General features: G+C 47.5%; 1 protein-coding gene across 3 annotated transcripts in view; it reads right to left on the reverse strand.

Annotated features, from left to right (window-relative positions):
• The window catches only part of LOC126986813 (plexin-B-like), a 474,607-nt gene that overhangs the window by 46,401 nt on the left and 404,921 nt on the right, over positions 1-23,285 (reverse strand). For 2 of the 3 annotated variants that reach the window (XM_050843394.1, XM_050843224.1), the window contains exons 7-8: positions 15,842-16,234; positions 14,595-15,212 (exon numbers count right to left, since the gene is read on the reverse strand). In XM_050843394.1, coding sequence (XP_050699351.1) covers positions 14,595-15,212; positions 15,842-16,234 — 1,011 coding nt within the window. The remainder of the gene's footprint in view (positions 1-14,594; positions 15,213-15,841; positions 16,235-23,285) is intronic. The other variant, XM_050843318.1, reaches the window with a different exon arrangement.

The following is a 23,285-nucleotide window of genomic DNA, read 5'->3' on the forward strand; positions in this document are numbered from 1 at the left end:
CCACACCTGCTCCTTCCCACCACGCCCCCCCCACCCCCATAGGCACTCTTCCTCCCTTCTCTCCCTCCTCTCGTTCTCTCTCTCCCTATTTCTGACAAGGAGGGGAAAGGAGGGATGGAAGAAGGGAGAGGAGGGCAAGAGGGATGGGAAGACACTATATAAAACTGCGATCAATGGTGTCTGTCTCTGTCAGTAGGTCCCCCTCCGGTCTCTCTCTCTCTCTCTCTCTCTCTCTCTCTCTCTCTCTCTCTCTCTCTCTATCGAATCAGACACAGACAGACATACTAGATAAACAGACACAGACAGACAGATAGATACACACACACACACACACACACACACACACACACACACACACACACACAGAGAGAGAGAGAGACAGACAGAGAGAGAGAGAGAGAGAGAGAGAGAGAGAGAGAGAGAGAGAGAGAGAGAGAGAGAGAGAGAGAGAGAGAGAGAGAGAGAGAGAGAGAGAGAGAGAGAGAGAGAGAGAGAGAGAGAGAGAGAGAGAGAGAGAGAGAGAGAGAGAGAGAGAGAGAGAGATTAAAGAGACATTCCGGGTGACGAGGACGGATGGGAAGGAGAATCTAACACGCTTTGCATTCGGCCTCGTATTTCCTGGTGCTGTTGAGATACCCCGTGGCATTAAGGGGGGGGGGGGGGGCAGATAGGTAAAGCATATTCTTCCTCCTCCTCCTCCTCCTCCTTCTGCTTGCCCTTCTCTACCTCCTGTTGCTTGTCCTTTTCCTTCTTATCGTCCTCGTTTTCTTTCTTCTTTGTTTTCCTTCTTTTTTCCTGACCTTTTCCTAATGCTTCTTCGTTTTCTTTCTCTCTCATCCATTTTCTTTCATTCTTCCTGCATTGTAGTATTTCTTTATTCTGTTTTTTATTATTTATTCTTTCAAGACCTTTTCTCTACCTACGCTTTATTTTCTTGTGCCCTTCCTCCTCTTCCATTTCATATAAAGCCTACGGTCTTTATTCTCTTTCTTTCTTTCTTCCTTCCTTCCTTCCTCCCCTCCTTTATTTCTTTCATCTTTTCTTCCTCCCTTCCTCCTCCTCCTCCATCTTCCAGGACCCCACAAATGTCTTTCTAAGCGTGGTCTTTTCGATGAAGGGAAATAAAAGATGCGTCGAGGAATGTTTCGGGGGAGTTGTGGTTTTCTATAAGAGCATTGTTTCTCATTTTTCTCCCGCATGTGCTTTTTTTTCTCCCGTCTGGTGATTCTTACAAATGGTGGTTTGATAAATGTTTCCTGTCTGCGGGCGAACACACACACACACACACACACACACACACACACACACACACACCATCTGTCAGCGGGGGAAAATGCGAGATGAGGAAAAGAAACAAAAGATGATAAAGAGAAGTAAAAAAAAATACAAGATCATAAATTTCTTGTATTTTTCAGACCTTTAAAACAAAGAGAAACACACATTAATAATTTTCGCTTTCAACGCTCAAAAGACTATATTAGGAAACCACAATTTCTTCTTCCCATTTTCCACGACCTAAGCAAACAGAGCCCACAAGAACCTCCGACCCAGCAGAGTCAGCAAGGGAGAAGCGCTATACACTCTACACCTTTCCTACTTTTAGAGCCACGAGAGCCACAACCTCAGCACCGGACCAACCACTCACTAGTCATCCACAAGAGCTTTTCGGAGCCACAAGGAGAAAAAGGAGACCAACACCCACCCTTAAAATACCCCTAAGCCTCTACAATCCCACAGAGCATCCTTGACACCACCCTTAGAAATCCCAAATCTTCCCCAAGAACCTCCAGAGCACCCCCATACTAAGAGTTCGAGACCCCAAAAATCAGCACCGAAAAAGCACGAGACCCCCCAAAGTCAGCACCCCTAAAATCAGCACCCCAAGAGTTCAGGACCCCTATAGTCAGCACCCCAAAAGTCCATGTTTTTTCCCCCCCCTTCCCCCGAGACAGTTGGAGGCGGCGCGCAATCATCATTAGCAACGGCGTCACCTTCGTCTGCGTGGCGGGCCCTCGCGCTCCCCGACACACGCACTATAACACTTTCCGCCTCTGTAATTTCCAATATGAAGGTCTCTCTCGGCGTCGACAGGGCGTGAGTGATACTTCCCCAGGGAGGAGGAGGAGGAGGAGGGCCAGAAGGAGAAGGTTGGGGGTTGGGGGATAGGCGGAGAGGATGGGCGAGGGGCTGTTGGTTTTGAGGGGATGATGGAGAGGTTTTTGGATGGACAGCGAAGGGAAGGGAGAGAGGGAAAGGAGGGGAAGGGAAGGGAATGGAGGGGAGGGACGGGAGAGGCAGGACACGAGGAAGGAAAATGGAAAATATGAAGCGAAGTGTACAGATGCAAAAGTGGGGCAGCGAAGGGAAAGAGGGGAGGAGGAGGAGGAGGAGGAGGAGGAGGAGGAGGAGGAGGAGGAGGAGGAGAGGGAGGTGAAGGATAAAAAGGAAGCTAATGAAGGGAATGGATATGGAGAGGGGGAGAGAAAACTACTATAGAAGAAGGGAGAGGGAGAGATGGGGTATAAAGGATCGAGACATAGGTGGAATGGATATGTAGAGGAAGGTCAGTGGAAGGTGGAGGTCGGGAAAACAGAGGAGGTGCAAGATCCTGAAAAAGTGGAGGTGACGAGGGAGTAGGCCGGGGACAAGGTGGGGTTGAGGGTGATGGGGGTGGGAGGTTAAGGCTCTGAGGGAGGTCGGAGATGAGGGGTTGAAGTTAGAGGTATAGGGGGAACCTTTGCCATTGGTTGGGTATGGGAGAGGAGTGGTTAAGTTGAGAGGGGGGAAGATAGGGGGGAAAGGAGGAGAAGGAAGGGGGTAAGGGGAAGGGTCGGCGGCACACACTAATGAGTCCTGTCAACCACCACCACCACCACTACTATTACGGGCCACCACAACACCGCAACTCCCCCCCCCCCCCTCTCCCCTCCCTCCCTTTTCTCTCGTCAACTCTTTACCTTTTAACGCCCAACACGACTTTTGAACACCCGCTAACCACCCAAGCAACACCTATCACACACACACACACACACACACACACACACACACACACACACACACACACACATAAACGGACAACCTACTCTCTCTCTCTCTCTCTCTCTCAAATCCGTATGAATCCATCTCGTCCAGTCGCCTTTGTATTGAGAGAGAGAGAGAGAGAGAGAGAGAGAGAGAGAGAGAGAGAGAGAGAGAGAGAGAGAGAGAGAGAGAGAGAGAATACAGACCACAGAGGGGAGTAAATGATGATGACCAACACACATGATCGAGAGAGAGAGAGAGAGAGAGAGAGAGAGAGAGAGAGAGAGAGAGAGAGAGAGAGAGAGAGAGAAGAATGCAGGGGAAGGTAAAAAGGTGGTATGCAGAGGAGATTAAAGGCTTGTTAGGGCCGGAGCTGCATAGTTGAGGGTAAAATGGGAGACCTGAGGAAGGCCTGAGGGAAGACACAGAGGCGAGAGATGAAGAAAAAAGGGAAGGGAAAGGGGTTAAAAAGGTAGGAAGTAGTAGAATGAAAGGAAGCAAAATGAAATGACTCAGAAAAACGAATGTCTGTAAAGAATTTGGGCAGCAAACTTCAACAAAAAATGTGAGTATAAAAAAAGAAGAAAAAGGGAAGGGGCTGAAAAAGAAGGAAGTAGTAGAATGAACTTAAGCAAAATGAAATGACAAAGATATACGAATGATTAAGAATTAGTGTGGTAAGCTTCAACAACTATCGTGTATATGAACTAGTAAGAAACGAAAGGGTTAAAAGTTGACAGACTATGGATGAAAAATGTGAATACAGGAAGGAGGAATGAGAGAAGGAAGAGAGAAGAGAAAATAGAGAGAACGAGATGGGAGAAAAATAAAATAATGCTAGACTGATAATGTATGAACAATTCTAAATGAGGACTGGACGAAGGAAAGAAGGAATGGTATAGAGTGATAACAAGAAAGGAAAATAATAAAAAAAGGAATGTATCACAGAGGCTAGAGTTTATGTCTGACGTTGAAGCGCAAACAGAGAAAAAGTGAGGGAGTTAAAGACAAAGATAGGGACACAAAGAAAGAAAGATTGGAAAGAAAGAAAAAACGGACCAGAAGTTTAAATCCATCTTTCTTCCAAACGGCTTATCCACCACAAAGAGAGAGAGAGAGAGAGAGAGAGAGAGAGAGAGAGAGAGAGAGAGAGAGAGTAAACAAGGGGCCACGTAACAGCCTTCCGTCACATTCCTCAGGTTAAAACGGCAAAGTGTGTTAATGTAAAGGTGTGAGATTACCCAGGTGTGGCGAGAGAGAGAGAGAGAGAGAGAGAGAGAGAGAGAGAGAGAGAGAGAGAGAGAGAGAGAGAGAGAGAGAGAGAGAGAGAGAGAGAGAGAGAGTGTAGAGGCTCTTTTTTTCTCTCTCCTAGTACAATTCCTCTAATTCAATGTTTTTATTACGACAATCTTTTCTAATCCGCCTTAATTCTCTCTCTCTCTCTCTCTCTCTAACGAAGGCAACAGAAGGGCCAGCAGGAGATGGAAGCTAAAGGAGAGAAGAGAATCAAGAAAGGGAGAGAGAGAGAGGGAGGAGGAGGAAGAAGTAAGAGGGAGGGAGGGAGGTAAAGGGAGGATAAGGGAGGTAAGGGGTTCCGGTTGAATGCTTCCCTGAGTGTATGGTAATGTAAAGGGTGAGGGAGGGAGGGAGGGAGGGAGAGAAGGCAAAAGGGAGGAATGGAGGAGGGAAGTAATGACGCCTTTAGCACAATATGAGAGAGAGAGAGAGAGAGAGAGAGAGAGAGAGAGAGAGAGAGAGAGAGAGAGAGAGAGAGAGAGAGAGAGAGAGAGAGAGAGAGAGAGAGAGAGAGAGAGAGAGAATGAAAAGAACAACACTCATAATGAAATAAAAATATATATAAACCCAACAATTTGAGCTGATAATTAAAAACAGACAAAAAAGGGAAGAAGGAGAAAATTGGACAAGAAAAAAACACGAATAAAAAGAAATACAGCTAAACGCATTGAAAGAAAAAAAAGAAAAAAGAAAACACGGTCATGTGAATTAAAAACAAACAAACAAAAAGGAATAAAACAAAACAAAACTTTCTGCATACAAAAACTGTGAACAATGGAGACAGATAGATAGATAGATATAGAGAGTAGTAGTAGTAAAAGTAGTAGTAGTAGTAGTAGTAGTAGTAATAGAATAGGAGTATCAGGGTAGATGAAGACACGTGATGAATGGAGGGGAAGGGAGGAAGGATGATAAAGGAGAGAGATGAAGAGAATGGGATTACCTCAAGCTGGGAGACTAAGGGGAAGCCGATGAAGGATGATGGAGGAGGAGGAGGAGGAGGAGGAGGAAATGGGTAAGTGAAATACATATGTAGAGAGAGAGAGAGAGAGAGAGAGAGAGAGAGAGAGAGAGAGAGAGAGAGAGAGAGAGAGAGAGAGAGATTGCAGACACCCTCCACTTTTCCTCCTCCTCCTCCTCCCTCTCCTCTTCTTCTCACCTTCACCATACAACTCAAATATTCATGAATCCTCACCTCTTTATCCACGCCTCACTCACTTATTCAACGCAAATCCCCCGCTAGACCCTCCCCTTACCCCCTCTCCTCCCCCCAGCGTCACCCCTTCACCCCTCCCCGCCCACCTACCGCGCCCCATCCATCACCCCAAACAGGCCTCTCTCTCAGCGTACGCGGGTCGCCAACTGTCTCCCTTCTCTTCGACACTAACCAAATAAAGATCTTTTTTTGCCGCCCCACCGCCGCTGACTGACTCTCTCTCTCTCTCTCTTAATGTTTTGGCAATTATTTCTCCATTATTTTCGCTTTCTTTTCCTTCATACTAGTTTGCATAATGATTTTCTTCCTTATTTTGTTTTCTTTGTTTCTTCTTCTTTCTTATATTTTTTTGTCGTTCTATACTTCCTCATCCGTTTGTTATTTCTATTTATTTCTTCTTTATTTTCTTATATTTTCTTCTTCCTAGCACCTAACTTACATAAGCTTATTATTATTATTATTATTATTATTATTATTATTATTATTATTATTGTTATTATGACTATTCTCTTCTTTCTCCAACTCCTGCTATTACTTCTTCTCCCTCCTCCTCCTCCTCCTCCGTCTCCTGCTAATTCAGCGTCATCAGAATCAACCCAAGTTTTTGTCGTGCTGGACACAGTGGCACAATATTTACTAATTTACGCCCATTGTCCACTTCATTAAACCTCTCTCTCTCTCTCTCTCTCTCTCTCTCTTGTATCTTCTTATTTATAGTGTGTTGCCCCGTCTCTATTGTTATCTTTTTTTACCATTTACTCTTTTTAACCTCCTCCTGCTTCCTTTCTTTTTTTCTCCTCTCTCTAATCATTGTTATTTTTTCATCATCGCCATTAGCATCATCAACATTATCTTGCACATCTATTTCCTTCTCCTCCTTCTCGTCTTCGTCTTCTTCCTTCTCCTCCACTTTCTTCTCAAGACATAAAACCACTCCTTGCCTTCTCCTTTCCTCACTCTTCCACCCTTCGTCCCAGCTTTCCCCTCACGGCCGTCTCTGTCCCCTCACTCGCCCTGACTCTCCCTCACACACTCACTCACGCGTGTCCTCCCAGAGTGCACGTTTCTGATCGCTTCTTGGAGAGTCAACTTGGTGGCATCTCTATATGGGGCGAGTTAGGGGAGTGGGAGAGAGTGGCTGGGTAGTGATTCATGACTTCTCCTTGCCATTCTTTTGTGGTGTATAACTATTGTATTACTGTCTGTTTAAAATGTGATGTGGGTTAGTTTTCTTTTGTGATTTTTATTAATTTATCTCTCTTCGTTTCTCTTCTCTCCTCGCCTCTCCTCTTTACTTCTCTTTTCTTCTATTTGCCTTGAACGTGATGTGGGTGATTTTCTTTGTGATTTGATTTCTCTCTCTCTCTCTCTCTCTCTCTCTCTGTCTATCTATCTACTATCTACTGTATCTTTCTTCTCCTTCCTCATCACCTCTTATTTTCTTCTCTCCCATCTAAGATCCTCGCCTGCCAAGTCTTCTTATCTTCCGGAATAATCTTCTTCTCCCTCTCCCTCCCTCTTCCTTCTCTCTATGTCCCTCCATATATAAGAACTGCTCCCTCCTCCTCCTCCTCCGTTCCTTACAACTGCCTCCACTTATGGTCTCTCATCAATATCATTACCCCTCTCTCTCTCTCTCTCTCTCTCTCTCTCTCTCTCTCTCTCTCTCTCTCTCTCCGCAGTTTTTCGGTAATCATTGCACGTGACAATGGCAATGATGATGACGATGATGCACACCGGTGACGCAAATTGTTCACGATGTTCGTTAATCAGAGCTGTCAAATGAATCTCTCTCTCTCTCTCTCTCTCTCTCTCTCTCTGATAATATTTAAATTTCTGTATTATTTTCTTTGGCAATAACAACAACTACTTCCACCACTACCAATACTACTATTACTACTACTACTACTACTATTACTACTACTACCACCACCACTGTAATACTAATAATAATCGTAATAATAATGAGGAACACATTTGAATTAGTTACCCACAATGCTCTCTTAATCAGTGCTGTCAGATTTCTATTGGTGGCGGTGGTGGTGGTGTAAGTGGTGGTGATCGAGGTGATGATGATGGACGTGATGGTGATGGTGGTGGTGGTGGTGGTGGTGGGGAAGGGGGACAAGCTCACTAAACACCACTTTTGTAAGATCTTGTTGGCGCCTTCTCCTTGTGTGTGTGTGTGTGTGTGTGTGTGTGTGTGTGTGTGTGTGTGTGTGTGTGTGTGTGTGTTCCTTTGTCTCACCGTCTTCTCACTGTGACATCATTCCATTGTTCATTAGATTTCATTATTTTCTCCTATTTCCTCCTCTTCTTGCACCTCCTTCTCCTCCCCCGATTCACTTCTATCTTCTTTTCTTCACATTCTCCGCGCAAGTCTTCTTCATCAGTCTTTTATTTCTGGTCATTTCCTCAAACTTTTCTTATTTTCTTTCATTCTCAATTAAAATTTTATTCCCCGTATTCTGATTATTTTTCCCGGGATTTTCCTTTTCTTCTTCGCTTCCGTCTTTCACTTGATGCGCTTTTTATTATACTCCGGACTCGTATTTCCTTTCAATTTTTTCTTTTCAAATCACTATATTTTTTGGGAGTTTTTGTTATTTATGCTCCTCGTCCTTCCCCTCCTTTCTCTTCCTTGTCTTCCTCCACTTTCTATTTATCTACCTTTCTTGGTGTTTCCCTTCTTCCTTACTCTCCTCTCAATTTCCCATTCATCGTCTTTATTCTCTCTTTAGAAATCAATATAGCTTTTGTTTCTTATGTATGAGCTTCGTCCTTGCCCTCCATTCTCTTCCCTTCCTTCCTTCACTTCCTATTCATTTTATCATCTACCTTCTTGGCGTTTCCCTCTTTCCCTATTTTCCTCTCGATTTCCCCTTCATCGTCTTATCCTCCAACTTCCCCTCCTCCTTGTCTACCCTTCTTCCTCCTCCTGATGTCGTCGTTTTGTGGATTATCAAATTAATTCAGCAATCAGAGCTGAAAAATGGGCCATAACCACGGGGGAATAAGGATTATAATGTGCCCCGTCTAGAGCCAGAGAGGGAGGGAGGGAGGGATGGAAATGAGGGAAGGAGGGAAGGAAGGCTGGATGGAGGAGGAAGATAATGGGGACGTGTTATGAAGGAATGGGCTGAAACGCAGAATTAATTTGGGGTTATGAGGAAGGGAAACTTAATACACAGGGAACGAGTTGGGGACATTTCCTCATGCAATCCCTTACAGACACACACACACACACACACACACACACACACACAGGAAGAATTTCATTAGGGACTCCCATCGCTGTCAAGACATTATGCACACATTAACTTGTCCATTTCCAAGATTCTGCTGGAAATGTGGCAACGTGTCTGCTCGGGGTGGCGGCGACGGTGGTAGGAAAGGAAGTAGTAGCAGGGGTGATAATAGGGGTAGTGGTAGTAGTAGTGGTAGTAGTGGTAGTAGTAGTAGTAGTAGTAGTAGTAGTAGTAGTAGTAGTAGTAGTGGTAGTAGTAGTGATGGTGGTGGTGGTGTTGACGTTACTCATTAGAGGACCAGCAACATCAACAATAATAACGTAATTGGTTCAAGCGTGGACAGAGGAGGTCGGTCAACACTGCCCGAAGACAAACAAAGGAGAAGTGCCGCGGTGATGCACTTACTCCTCCTCATGACACATTAGTTAGCCTGACAAAGCTTTCACCGTCACCGTCACTTTGGCATTATCAGCAGAGCAGTCACAGGGACCTGCTGCGGTGCGCGGCAAGCAACAGGAACGCCGCCCTCACTGAGTGTCACCGGCGCCCATTGGAACATAAGCAACAACGCCCCAGTGACAGATTAACCCCTTGCTCCCCTCCCCCATCCCGTCCTGCCTGCCTGCTACCGGCCAGACGCGCCTAAAATATTGAAGGTGACGGAATTTAACAAATCAGAATAAATTATTGCTGTGTTCAGGACGCAACTAATTTAATTTAGTGACGATGAATGAATGAAAAATTTAATCATTCCATGCAATGGTTCTTTTGCGTGAGCTGCCGCGCCGCTCGGCTGCACCAACACTCGCCGCGCCATGTTGAGCCAGCAATTGACTTTAATGGAACGATTGTCTCTGTACTGCCGGCGTGAAATCCATCAAAAGTGTTCATCAGAAAAGGCCTGAAAGAGAACATTTTTCCGGAGACAAAAACTCGCTCTGGTGACAATGGAGCATTTTGTGAGTGTTACAATAAACTAGTGATTATATATATATATATATATATATATATATATATATATATATATATATATATATATATATATATATATATATATATATATATATATATATATATATATATATATATATATATATAAACACTGTGCTTATTATGTGTTTAGTGTCAGCAAACGAACAAATTTCTAGCTGCCGTAGTCTTTCAGGAAGTTTCAGTGAGGCGCGGGTGCTCCACTGTGTACCTTATAAACGTTCCGAACACGCCCTCCACGCACACCGAGGACTCCGGCGCACGCCGCTCAGCACACACCTGTTCCCCACGCCTCCCACGGCACCGCAAGCAGGACACAGGAGCGTGCGCCTTGTTACTACTCGTGGTGGAGGAGGTGGTGGTGTGGCGGCAGCGGCGGTGTGGTGGTGGTGCTGGTCATTCTTATGCCAGCGTCGCCTCTTTACTTAGCACTCCCCACCGCCCAAACAACCCCTCGCCGCTTGAGGCATTCCCAGAGACAGCACTCAATTAGCACTCCGCCGACAGCCTTCCAGCACGCCGCAGCCACCCAAGGTCACCCCTGCACGCCCTCACCCTTCACCCCTGCACCCCCTCACCCTTCACCCCTGCACCCCTCCCCTCTCCTCTCCCCAAAGATGCATTACGTGTGTCTGTCCCTTAACTTACATCCTTTTGCCTTGCAATGTCTCGGGTCCTTTGGTGCCGCCCTCTTTAGACCACACACGCACACACACACACACAAACACACACCACTAATCCTAATATAAGCCCTTAGACTCTGAGGGAATGCCTGACCCCTCTCTCTCTCTCTCTCTCTCTCTCTCTTGATCCCGCAGGAAGGCATGGAGGGGCAGGCAACGTCCATCCTTATGATCAATATTCATAAGACACCTGCTGGGGGAGGCGCGTCGGGGCCCATCAGTCTTCGGAGACGCCTGGGGAGGTTGGGGGGGGGGCTTAGGGACGAAGGGATGTAGGGGGTCGTGAGGGGGAGGGGTCTTGTTTGCTGGGAAGGGGGATTTTGCTGCCGCGTCCTCTGAAGGGGTGAAGGGATGAAGAGGAGTACATCAGTAGTGGAGCTGAGGGAGAGACGATCGGGAGAGAGAGGAAGAAGAGAAGGAGAAATAAGTAGAGAAAGGATGAGGAAGGAAATGGGTGGCAAAGCAAATGAATAAGGATGAAGAATGGGAGAGGGACGGCATTAGGGTGAGACTGTGGAAAAGGAGAGTTAAGGAGTGGAAGGGCAAGGGAATAGAGCCAAAGAAGTGACGAGATGGAGGGTGAAGGGAAGGTGGATGAGGAACAGAACTGGGAATGTAGGAAATAAAGAAGAGGTGAAGGTGTGAGGCAAGGATGGGCAAAAATAAGGAAGATGGAGAATGAAAGGAAGGTGAAAGACAAACAGAAGAGAGAAAGTGGAAGAGTTACAGAGGTTATGAAAAAGAGAAGAGATGGAGGAGGTGTGAGAAAAGGAGGCAAAAATAAGGAAGATGGAGGATGAAGGGAAGGTGGAGGAGGAACATACGAGACGGTGGAAGAGCTAAGGAGTGAAGATATGAAAAAAAAAGAAGAGGCGAAGAAAGTCTGAGGCATGGAGAGACAAAAATGAGGAAGATGAAGGATGGAAGAGAAAGAAAAGAGAAAGGAAAGAACCCAGTGGAGGACGACAGACAAAAGCAAAGGTGATTGGGTGGAGTTGTGAGGAGTGGGAGGAAGCAAGGCGGTGTGGAGGTGGAGGTGATGAAGGGAGGAGGGGGGTTCAGGAGGAGGCGCAACCCTGATACTTCACATTAAGTCTCTCAGCGGGGCGCCACAGTGCCAGAAATTACCCTGAGGGACCGCCGGAGGGAAGAGAGAGAGAGAGAGAGAGAGAGAGAGAGAGAGAGAGAGAGAGAGAGAGAGAGAGAGAGAGAGAGAGAGAGAGAGAGAGAGAGAGAGAGAGAGAGAGAGATGGGGGGAGAGGGAAGAGGAAATGAGACTGAGGGAGAAATGGAGGAGTGAGGAAGGGATGATGAGCAAGCACGGAGGGGGTGAAGAAGGGGAGGGAGGGAGGAAGGGAGAGAGGGATGGGAGGAGGGGAAGGGGAGGAAATGTGGTAAATAAGAATGATGGAGGAGGAGGGCGGGGCGCTGAGTGAGTGCTGGACGGCCATTTCTTCGCCTGCATTGCCGTGTCATCAACCAGCCACCCAACCTGTCCGCACCACCACCACCACCACCACCACCACTAACAGCATCACATCCATCAGTTCAAGTACCACCACTACCACCACCATAACCATCACCACCATCGTTACCAGCATCAACACCACCACCACCACCACCACTATCTCCATCACCATCCTTCACCTAACCAAAAAACTCAGATATCACGTTCACTGAAAATACTTACTTATTTTTTTTAATCTATCTAGGCCTACCATTTTCCTGCAGCCTTAGTAAATGAAGTGAAGTACCAAACTATTCTGGATCATGTATACTTCTTCCTCCCTCTTCCTTCCTTCCTTTCTTTTCCGACTCATTCTCCTCCTTCGTTCCTCTTCCTTCCTTTCCTTTTTCTCCTCATTCCCCTTCCGTCCTTCTCAATCCGTTTCATTCCTTCCCATTCGCCCCTCTTCCTTCCTTCCTTTCCTACTCCTTCCCCTTCCTTCCTTCCTTTCCTACTCCTTCCCCTCTTCCCTTTTCCTTCCTTCCTTCCTTTCCTACTCCTTCCCCTCTTCCCTTTTCCTTCCTTCCTTCCTTTCCTACTCCTTCCCCTCTTCCCTTTTCCTCCCTTCCTTCCTTTCCTACTCCTTCCCCTTTTCCTTTTTCCTTCCTTCCTTCCTTCCCTACTCCTCCCATTTCCCGTTCCTTCTTTTCCATCCCTACTCTCCCTTCCCTTTCCTCCTCCCTCCTTACTCACCATCCCTATTCATTCTCCCTCCCTTCTTTCCTTTCCTACTCTTTTTCCTCTTCCTCCTCCTCCTCCTCCTCTCTTCGTCCCGCCAAGCCTTCCACTTCCCACTTCGGCAATAATGCAACTGATAATTGTTCCGCATTGAGGCATAAACAAGAGACTCCCATCTTTATGAAGCAGAAGTCAAGGTCGGTAAAGGGACGGTGTGTGTGTGTGTGTGTGTGTGTGAAAGAGAGAGAGAGAGAGAGAGAGAGAGAGAGAGAGAGAGAGAGAGAAGGGGGGGGGGGGGTAGAGATGGCTTTGGGGGTAAACCTTCAAATGACGTCCATTCATCAAAATTCATCATCAGCCACCGTCAACCCGCCAGTTTGGACATATGCTTTTGCACGCACACACACACACACACACACACACACACACACACGCGCGCACACACATACACACACGTTCACAGGTATACATAATACATACGCGCAAACACAAAGGCAATGCATGGATATATTTTTTGAACGTGTCATTTTGCATGTGGGGAAACTGGAATTCGACACACGCAAACACACACAAAGAAAAAAAAAATACATATCATTTCGCATTAGTGAGGATCAACCTACCTGACTCGTGTGTGTGTGTGTGTGTGTGTGTGTGTGTGTGTGTGTGTGTGTGTGTGTGTGTGTGTGTGTTACCTTTTCTTTTTCTTATGCGTATATTAACCTTTCTCTTGACAATCTTTCCTCCACCTCTTAATCTTTCCTCCATTTCTCCGCTATCTCCTCCCTGTCAACTCTCCTCTCTTCCTTCTCTCCTTTCCCCTTTTCCCTTCCTTTCCTCCCTCCCCCTTTTTCCTTCCTTTCCTCCCTCCCCCCTTTCCCTGCCTTCCCTCCCTCCTTCCCTCCCCCCATCTCCACCGGCTGTTCTCGCCTCAGTATCAAACTTCAATTAAGTAATGGCCACGAGGAGGGTCTGCGGAAAATGGTCGACAAATTTCCAAAACTTGAAACTTTAACTTTTTTAGGGCGTCGTTGAGAGAAGCGCCTCCTGCCACTCCTACTTCCTTCCCCGCCTCCTCGGCCTTGTAATCTCTTCCCCTCCTCCTCCGTCCCTCTCCTTTCCTAATCTTAGCGGCGTCCATTCCCTCTTCGTTACTCCAGATTTCCTATTCCTCATTACACTTCTCTGGGCGAAAACATCTTCCTCTCCCTCTTCTCCCTATTCCTTCTACGTATTGTCATCTCCTTTTCTTCCTTCCTTCTTCCTCGTGGTCAGTGTACCCGCCCCCTCCCTTTTCTCTCCCTCCCCGTTCATTCTCCAGTCCGCCAGTCTCCAACCGGCGCCTCTCCCTCCTCCCTCTCCTTCCTCCCTCCTGTTTCTTCCACTTGGCCGCCGCCGCCGCCCTCCCGCCCACCGCCCGCTGTCACCCGGACGGACGCTAACAGTATTAACAGCCTGCATGAAACTTGTGAAATTTGCATAACCGTCCCTGAATACTGAGTGGCTCTGCTGGGCGCGCAGCCCCCACAGCAGCGGCCAGTCCCTCCCTAAACAGTGCGGCGGCGTCCAGGCTCCAGCACGGCGCGGCACTACACAACACAGCACACAGCAGCACGAAAAAGTTCATGCACACAACTTATTCGTCTGGCGTCCAGTGCTTCCTAGTAAAGCCTGCTCTCACACACACACACACACACACACACACACAGCTTCTCCGTTTGGTGTACAGCACAGCAAACATACAACATCTTTTAGAGTTCAGCCTAGCACATCAAGCAAACAGCTACTTTGTCCGACCTTTAGACTCTTCCCACACGGAATAGTCCTTCCAAAATGTAGTAGAAGGCTTCTTACTGTACCTCTGAACCTGACTTGTTACTACGGCCCTATGGGAGCACCTGTCCGTAGTTTGCGACCTCATGCCCGAGCCTATCAACAGTACAGTGAAGGGTACTCACCAGATCTATCCTGGGCGTGGGGCACTGGCCGAGGCGGGAGTCCTCGATGGGTGGCCGCGGCAGGGAGGCCGAGGAGGAGGCGGCGGCAGCAACGGGGCAGTGTGGGGCGTAGCGGCAGGAGGCGCCGCACCAGGCGCAGCGATAGCGCGGGTGCCGTGTTACGCAGAGCGAGCAGTCGTGGTGGCCGCGGTGCGCGCCCAGCACGCCGCACTTGTACAGCGTCAGCTTCCGCGCGTCTACCACGTGGTCACGATTCCACACCAGCGTGACGCGCGCCTCGTACTCTTCCTCGGGGGACTCGTAGCGATACACGGTGGGCTCGCACACTACGCGCTGCAACCGCCGGTGTTGTTGCTGGTGGCTGAGGGTGGTGGAGGTGCCGGCGGGGAGCGCGTCGCCGCCCTCCCTGCCGCCCATCACCCTGGCTCCGACCTTCATGGTGGCACCCTCCACGCTCACCACACACTGGAAGCCAAGCTGACCCACGCGCGGCACCGGCAGGTTCTCCACCAGCAGCACCAGTTCGGACCTGGCCCCGTCCGCCGCTAGAAGGGGCGTCTGGTCGGGCCAGAATCTGGGACAAAACCCGGATCCGTGCGCCACCAGCTGTGCGGGGTTCTGAGGAAGAAGAGGTCACACATGACACCACATGACGCGCCCGGCGGTCACCGGCGGCGCTGACACAAGCAAACCCGCGTAAGAATAGTCCCTCGCCTTCCCAGTGAATGCTGCAGAATGAGACTGAGCTTTGGCAGTGAACTGTAAGGCGCTAACCCACAGCTGGAACCTTTACTTAAAGTATATTTATAAATTTAATTAACTAAGCGTATAGAAGATACGAGGTGAGTGTAGGCCATAAGACGTTAGTGGCGCAGGCAGGAGCAGGGTTAGTGGTGCAGGAAGGGACAGGGGCTACTGGATGGACTCAGGCATGGTTTTATGATATAGGAATTCAGATTGGAAGTGCACTTTGGTGCAGAAGCAATAACCTGCAGGCAGGGGGGAGGTGGTTAAGGTGATGTAGGTGGGGGTGATCAGGGCGGAGTAGTTCGGTGAGCGTGTTCAAGCAAGAAGGTTAGGATGTGAGGGAAAAAGGGTTAGAAGAGAGCGAACAAGCGGGTTAGGAGCATGCGAGCAGATAGGTTAGGGCAATGGAGGCAAATATACAGGGGTTAAGGTCATGCAGGTATGGCTGGGGTAAGGATGGGGTGTTGGGGAAGGGTGGTGCACGTCGGCGGCCCACACACCTCTCTCAGCAGCTGCAGGATGCTTACGTTTTCCCCGGACACGACGTTGCCGCTGCAGGAGGAGGCGTTGTGCGTGCAGGTGTTCTCGTAAACGCACCAGTTGCACGCCCACTTGCTCCGCACGCAGCTGCCGCACGTGTTGTGGCGGCTACAGTCGTAGAAGGCAAAGTTTCGGGAGACGAAGTCCTTGTTGGTCTCGCTGGAGCGAACGGCGAGTGGCACCAACACGTGGTCATGGTGGGCGGGGATGGGCGGGCGGTGCTGCGGCGCGGGCGTGGCGCACGTCAGCCCCGAGGCGGTCACCAGCCCGTCCTCAGGGGGCGCAGAGCCCCACACACACTGGTACTTGGCGCCGGCGGGCAGCTCCGGTAGGGTGCGGATAGTCAGCTGAACCTGTGGGGGGAAGGAGGTTTAAGTATGACAACGATAATGTCATGTTTGGTGTCATGTTTTGTTGGGTGATGGATTTGTGGCGGAGGAAAAGGAGAAGGAAGGAGAGGAGGAGGAAACAAGAACCGCTGTTTTTTTGCTGCTGGGAGACGAACAATCGAGTCCGAATTTCCGAACAACAGATGTCACCACCCATGACTCCCCTACAGCGGGCGGTGGCGGCGGCCGTCCCTCCCCACCGCATGCCACGACGAATAAATCCATGCCGCGTGCACGTGTTTACAGGGCGTGGGAGAGTGACGGGACAGCAAGGACGAGCCAGCGCACGGTTCCCCCGACGGCCGTAAAAGCCGCCCCAGCACGCCCGGGGGACGCCGACCATTCTTTACACACACGCCTACCCCAGTCTCATAGTCCCGCGTCCCCGAAGGCCACTCCAGCCTCAAAGAAATGGCCTCAAGCCCTTCCAGGAGGATTTAGTGCCACGGAGACAGACACTGGCACTTCCTGGTGGTGGTGGTGGTGGAGGAGGAGAGGGAGGTGGAGGAGGAGGAGGAGAGGAAGAGGATAAAATAAAAGGACGAAGAAGAAAAGAAGAAAAGAAGATAATGATGATGCAGACGATGATGAAAAAGAAGAGTAAGAAGAAGTAGGGAGAAGGAGAAAACCCAATCAGATACGCAAGGAGTCAAGGCATCAGGAAAGGTTAACGTAGTGGAAAGCGGAAAGGAAAGAACCAATAAAAGAGGAGGAGGAAAGGAAATACGCGACTGGAGGCGGAAGAAAACGACGTGGAGGAGAGAAAATGGAAACGAATATTAGAGAAAGGGAAAAAAGAAGGAAGGAAGCAAGGAAAGTGGGTTAAGGTTACTATTTGACGAGCAGAAAGAGGGAAAAAAAGAGAAAAACAGTTCGTTATTATAGACAAAGTTGGTTTTCTCTTTAGACTTGTCCGGCACGATTTAAGTCTTTACGTTATATACCAGGTGTAGGTGTAGATGAATAGAACGTAATAAAGAGATACGGGACGACTAACGTTCACCAATTTGTACGCAAGGTTCCAATTATAAGTACCCATAACAGGAAAAAAGCTGATTCAGGAAATTGAGTTGAAGAATGGAACAGAAAAAAAAAACTACGGTCATGATGTATCTGAATTAGTGTTTGTATTATGTCTATAGTTTATTTTCATTCCTTATCGCAATTTTCTAGCTTTCTTTTTTCACTGATATCTATGCACCAGTTTGAAAGATGCGTGGGGTTTTCTATCAACTATGGTAAACTAAACTACTACTATTGCATCTACAACTACTACTACTACTACTACTACTATGACTGTTGCTGCTATCACTACTACTGTTATGACTACTACAACCACTGCTATTACTTCTACTACTACCACCACCACCATCACCATTACTACTACTACTTCTTCAGCGACCACCACCACCACCACCACCATCGCCGCCGCCGTCGCCGCCGCCGCCACACTCACGACACCCCACCGGTCCACTGCTGCGCCGCCTCATGAAATATTCAGCCGAGGGAATCCCGCGCGCCGGCAGGAGGAACGGGATCACTGAGATTGGTATTCGAGGCCCACTCAAGGCGGCCTTAAGATTCGACAACAGAATGGCTTAATCTGCATCGCTTAATCTACTGCCGCCCATTCCTCTTGCACTCTTAGTTCGACGCTCCTCAAGGTACTGGTGGTAGGTAGGTGGGTAGGTACAGTAGTAGTAGTAGTAGTAGTCGTAGTAGTAGTAGTAGTAGTAAGTTTCTCTCTCTCTCTCTCTCTCTCTCTCTCTCTCTCTCTCTCTCTCTCTCTCTCTCTCTCTCTCTCTCCCCCAGGCCCAGCAGCAGTAGTAGACATTCCCTCCAGATGTGAAGCCTTCCCTCCCCGTCCTGTCCCTTCCCTCTAAAGAGATTGGACTCGTAGTGAGTAAATGAGGTGTAAAAATGCACAGCCCTGATGAATGGCCCGCCGCTGGGGTCCGTCCGGGGCGGGGAAGGGGGAGGGGACTATGAGCGAGGAGGAGGAGAAAAAGAAGAGAAAGAGGAAGAGGAGGGAGAGGCTGAGTTGGGTGAGTAAGAATCTTGATCATGTCGCCGCCTTTGCTTGTGCGAACTTTGCGGGAATGTGTGAATAGACTCGCCTTTTCTTACTTTATATAAAGAGAAAAAAATATTGAGTGACGGAAATAGTTAGAATAAGTGAGACTTATCTTTACGCACTTGCTTAAGAAGGTAATAATAAAATATGTATTGAGAAATATGAAAAATTAAAATAACCTTGTCTAGTGTGTAAATATATATGATTCAAGAGGAAATCTCATTCAACTACATTTTGAGAGACGAAAAGCTATAGTAGACGAATTAAGGAAAATGAAGACAACAAATAAACTCAGGTTCGTGTTAAGGTCACGCCATGATCTATAGACTCTTTAAAGGATGCATGAATTAAACATTTACTGACGTTTATGCTTTTCTTAATTTTTAAGTGACAATAGATTACTCACAAACACAATAGGAAGAATCGGAGACATCAAAACCATCGTTGCCAGATTGTCGTACTCAGAGCATAGTATTTACCGGTTTCTGACGCCTAACTATCGCCAAAAAACATCAGGATCTAACTATTTTAACGATAACTATAAATGAGTTTCGTTGTTGAAGCCCAGAAGACAGTTTTAGGGTAGGAAGTCGGGAAATATAAGCGGCTGAATACGACAATCTGGCAACGTTGATCAAAACACCCCTCGATTATGAATTTGTACATTTATTATCTGATGCAAAAGCGATCTTGTCATAAAAATGTGTAAATCATGAGTAACGTCGATGAAATTTGTGTCTTTTCTTTGATTCAACATTAGGCTTCAAATTATCCCGAAATCTTTAATCTCAAGAAATAATGAAAAACTGCTCAACCTTCTGCTTCAAATGATCCCCCGAGTATTTAATCATAGGGAATAAAAATGGAAAACTGTTTACATAAGTCCCCCTTCTCTTCCGGACCAAACCAAATCACGCCCTAAATACCTTAAAAAGAAGCTCATCAAAGAAACCGTGGCATCATTATCGTCTCCTTAATCATTTCCACCAAAGTTAAAAAGAAAAAAAATATTACCTTAAAAAAACGCGAGGGAAAATCATGCGATCGCCATTTAGCATTTACGTCCAAGAAAAAAAAAAAGACAACATGATTTTGAGCTTCCAACAATATGCGTGACGTCGTGAATTAGCGGCATGAAGCAATAAGAGAGCCAGTAACAACGCCCCCCCCCCCCATCTCTCTCTCTCTCTCTCTCTCTCTCTCTCTCTCTCTCTCTCTCTCTCTCTCTCTCTCTCGTGTTCGTTACCGTGGGAGAACGAAACATCAAGACCCACTCACTCCGTTTCTCTCTCTCTCTCTCTCTCTCTCTCTCTCTCTCTCTCTCTCTCTCTCTCTCCGCCTAATCTTCATGTTTTCCTCATAAATCGTATAATTAAGCAACAACACTAATCAGAGACGTGTGTGTGTGTGTGTGTGTAAGCCTTTCAAGTATTCGTTCGCGGAAATGTCTCGCTCGTTTCTCTCTCTCTCTCTCTCTCTCTCTCTTTCGTCTTTTATGTAATCACTCAAGTTTATATTTAGTTTCTTTTGACAGTGTTTTATTTTAACACAAACACACGGCTGACAGAACACACAAACGCACACACACATGGTTGCTCTCTCTCTCTCTCTCTCTCTCTCTCTCTCTCTCTCTCTCTCTCTCTGTGGCATTTTCAATTTTCCATTTTTCACTTTTTTCCTTGTTTTGATCCCATGCTTCCTTTACTACTGCGTCCTCCTCCACCTCCTCCTTCTCTTCCTCCTCCTCCTCCTCCTCCTCCTCTAATGAACGAGTAGCCTCAAAGCGGAGAGAGAAAAGAAAGTTCCGTCTTCAAACATCTGCGCGTTACGGGGCCCATTGTGGCGGCCGGAAAGAAAACTGTGGAAAAAAAAAAGATTAAGGGAAATAAAAAGTGCAAAGGAAATAATCCCTTCCTCTTTCTCTCTTTTTCCTTCCCTCCCTCCTCGTTCTACTGTGTCTCCGGTCTCTCTCTCTCTCTCTCTCTCTCTCAAAACTTTCGCTCCCCATATGGTGGTCCCCTCTCACCTATTTTCTCGTTTCCCTTTCCATTTTTCTCAATTATTCTTTTATTCATTCACTTTTTTCTATTCCCTCCGTTTATCAATTTCCATGTCCTCCAATGATCTGTCTTTCCTATATCCTTTCTTCCTTCCTTCTGGTCTATCCTTTCTTCTCTTTAGTTTCCATTTTCTTTCCCAATTCAACGTTATTTCCTCTATCCCCATCCCTCCCTCTATTCCTTATTCCTTCGTTCTGATCTATCCTCCTTTCTTCTTATCGTTACTACTTTCTTTCCCAGTCCAACGTCTTTCCCTCCCTCCATCTAGCCTCATCCCTCCATCCCTCCCTCCTTCCCTCCTTAGCTCGTGAAATATTCAGAGACGATAAATTCCAAATTTCTCCACTTTCTCGATTAGATTGATTAACCGCGGCGGAACACGGACTCAAACCGTCGCCAAAGGACCTCGACTCCCACCCTTGGGTACCCCGGACTCAAGGGCGCCGCGGGGACCCCCAACGCCCCCTTCCATTTGGGGGTCCTGCCGGCGGGACCACTCGCGAGGGAAGGTTGGAAACAGTTTGGTTGGTCTGAGTGATTTAAGACGTGTTTCTCAATGGGCTCCATCCAGCGTTTGTGTGTGTGTGTGTGTGTGTGTGTGTGTGTGTGTGTGTGTGTGTGTGTGTGTGTGTGTGTGTGTGTCCGCCTCCCTCAACGGCTTTGCATTTTTGTTTCTCTTGACTTTAACTGACTTTCTGCCTCTGTCTTTGTTTGTGTCTGTCTGTCTGTCTGTCTCACTCCAAACATTGCCAAACTCCGACTACCACAACACCCTTCCCCCCTCCACCCCCATGCATCCCCCACCCCTTGAGGCCCTCTGAAGGTGTCCAGTCTATGCCCAGGACAGCGCGTGGCGGGATGGCTAAATGTCGACGATGCATCAGCGGTTCGATCCCCTTGTCCGAATCCTCCTTATTCATCTATCCTCGTGGAGTGGTCGAGGGTCACTTTCGGGTTCACTCCGCTGTGTGCACTCACTATACATTCCATTTAGCCTCTGATTTAGTGGCCGTGCATGTATGGCTAATCCTCCGTGGGGTTGTAGAGCCATAAATTCAAGAAATGGCCGTGGCAGGAAACGAGTTATAGTGTGTGCATGTTGCAACTTTGCTCGTGCGTGCGTGTGTGTGTGTGTGTTTTTATGGGTGAAGGCTATTCTATGGGCGGCGTCTGATAAAAAAAAACTAAAAAGAGGGGGGGGAAGTTGACGCCCTGTGCCGGTGTGTGAAATCCAATCTGAATCAATTAACAAACCAATCAATGAATCAATGAAATAAAAACAATTTACAACTTGGGAATTTCTAGGCACACCACCTGGTCATCCCCCTTTACCCCCCTCTCCTCCCCCTCACCCCTTCTGCCCCCTCCATCCACCTGACAGTAACAATCCCCCCCCCCCCCCCACGTGTCTCCCTAACCACCACCACCACCACCACTGCCGGCTACCCTGATATCTCTCCCCTGACCCTGACCCCCACCCCACCCCCAGGCTATCCCCCTCGGCCCGGCGCAATCACGGAGGGCCCACAACCGCAAGCCGCAAAGTCCGCCACACGCCATATTAACGCGCCCGATCTGACACTTGTTTCCTTTTGCTCCTTCTTTCCTTGCATTCCTTTCCCTCGCTTATCTTTATTATTCTAGTTTCTTTGTTCCTTCTTTCCTAACATTCCTTTATTTTTCTGTTTTCTTAGTTATTTCTTCCCAGCCCTTCATTTACCTTTCCATCTTTGTCTACCATTCTGCTTCCTTCTCTCTTTCTCTTTCTTTCTTTTCTTCATTTTTCTGTCATTTCGTTTTGTCTGTTTCTTCTTTCCAGCACTTCATGGTTCTCTTTATCTGTCTACCATTTTGCTTCTTCTTCCGTCTTTTCTTTCATTCCTTTCTCTCTCTCTCTCTATCATTGTCTGTCATTCCATTTCCTCTGCTCCCTCTTTCCATTCATTCATTCTACTTTGCCCTTGTACGTCATTCTGCATTCCTGGTTCAGTCGTTTCATCTTTTCCTTCCTTTCTTTTTTTCTGTTCCCTCTTCCCTTTCCTTCCCTTCTCTCCCTACTCTCTCGTCTATTATTCCTACCTTTCTCTCGGTTTCTTCTCTTTAACTTTTCTGCCAGCTACGATTCGCACATTTTACCCATTCTATTTTTTTCTATTCGAATTCTTTTTTTATATATTTTTTTCCGAGGATGGAATTCCTTCTCCTCTCGCTCTTCTTTACACATTTCCAGCGCACTTTTTTTTTATCCTTTCATTCTTCCTCTTGTTTTTTTTTCTCCCCATGACTACAATTCTTTTTCGTTACGTATGTCCTCTTCTTTTTTTTTCACTGCCTCGCCCTTTACTTATTTACTCTCTCTCTCTCTCTCTCTCTCTCTCTCTCTCTCTCTCTCTCTCTCTCTCTCTCTCTCTCTCTCTCTCTCTGTTACGTACACTGTCTTGAACTTATTCCGTCATTGCTATTATGTAACTTTTTTTTCCCCAAACAATGAATGTAAATACTCTAATGCAGTTTCGTCTTGGGGCTGTCTGAAGCAGGATCCAGGTGAGAGGGGGGTAGGGGGTAGGGAGAGAATGGAGAGAGGGAGGAAGGGAGGGATTGGGGGATGAAGGCATAGCGAAGTGCATCCTCACACCTTTATCCCCTCCACCTCCTCCTCCTCCTCCTTCTTCCCCAGGCCATCCATCTCCCCCGCGGCCCTCCACTAAACCTTTCCCCCCCTCGCATTAATCTTCATCTCCCCCACCACTAAATGCATTACCATGACGAAGGCAAATATAAAATAAATGCCAGTATGCAAATGTCTGGAGGGTGGCCACAAGGAAAGGGAACTGCGCCCCCCCCCCCTCTCTCTCTCTCGGCGTTTCTATTCCCATTCCAA

This window comes from Eriocheir sinensis, chromosome 1, assembly GCF_024679095.1.
Source record: "Eriocheir sinensis breed Jianghai 21 chromosome 1, ASM2467909v1, whole genome shotgun sequence".
Classification (NCBI taxonomy): Eukaryota; Metazoa; Arthropoda; class Malacostraca; order Decapoda; family Varunidae; genus Eriocheir; species Eriocheir sinensis.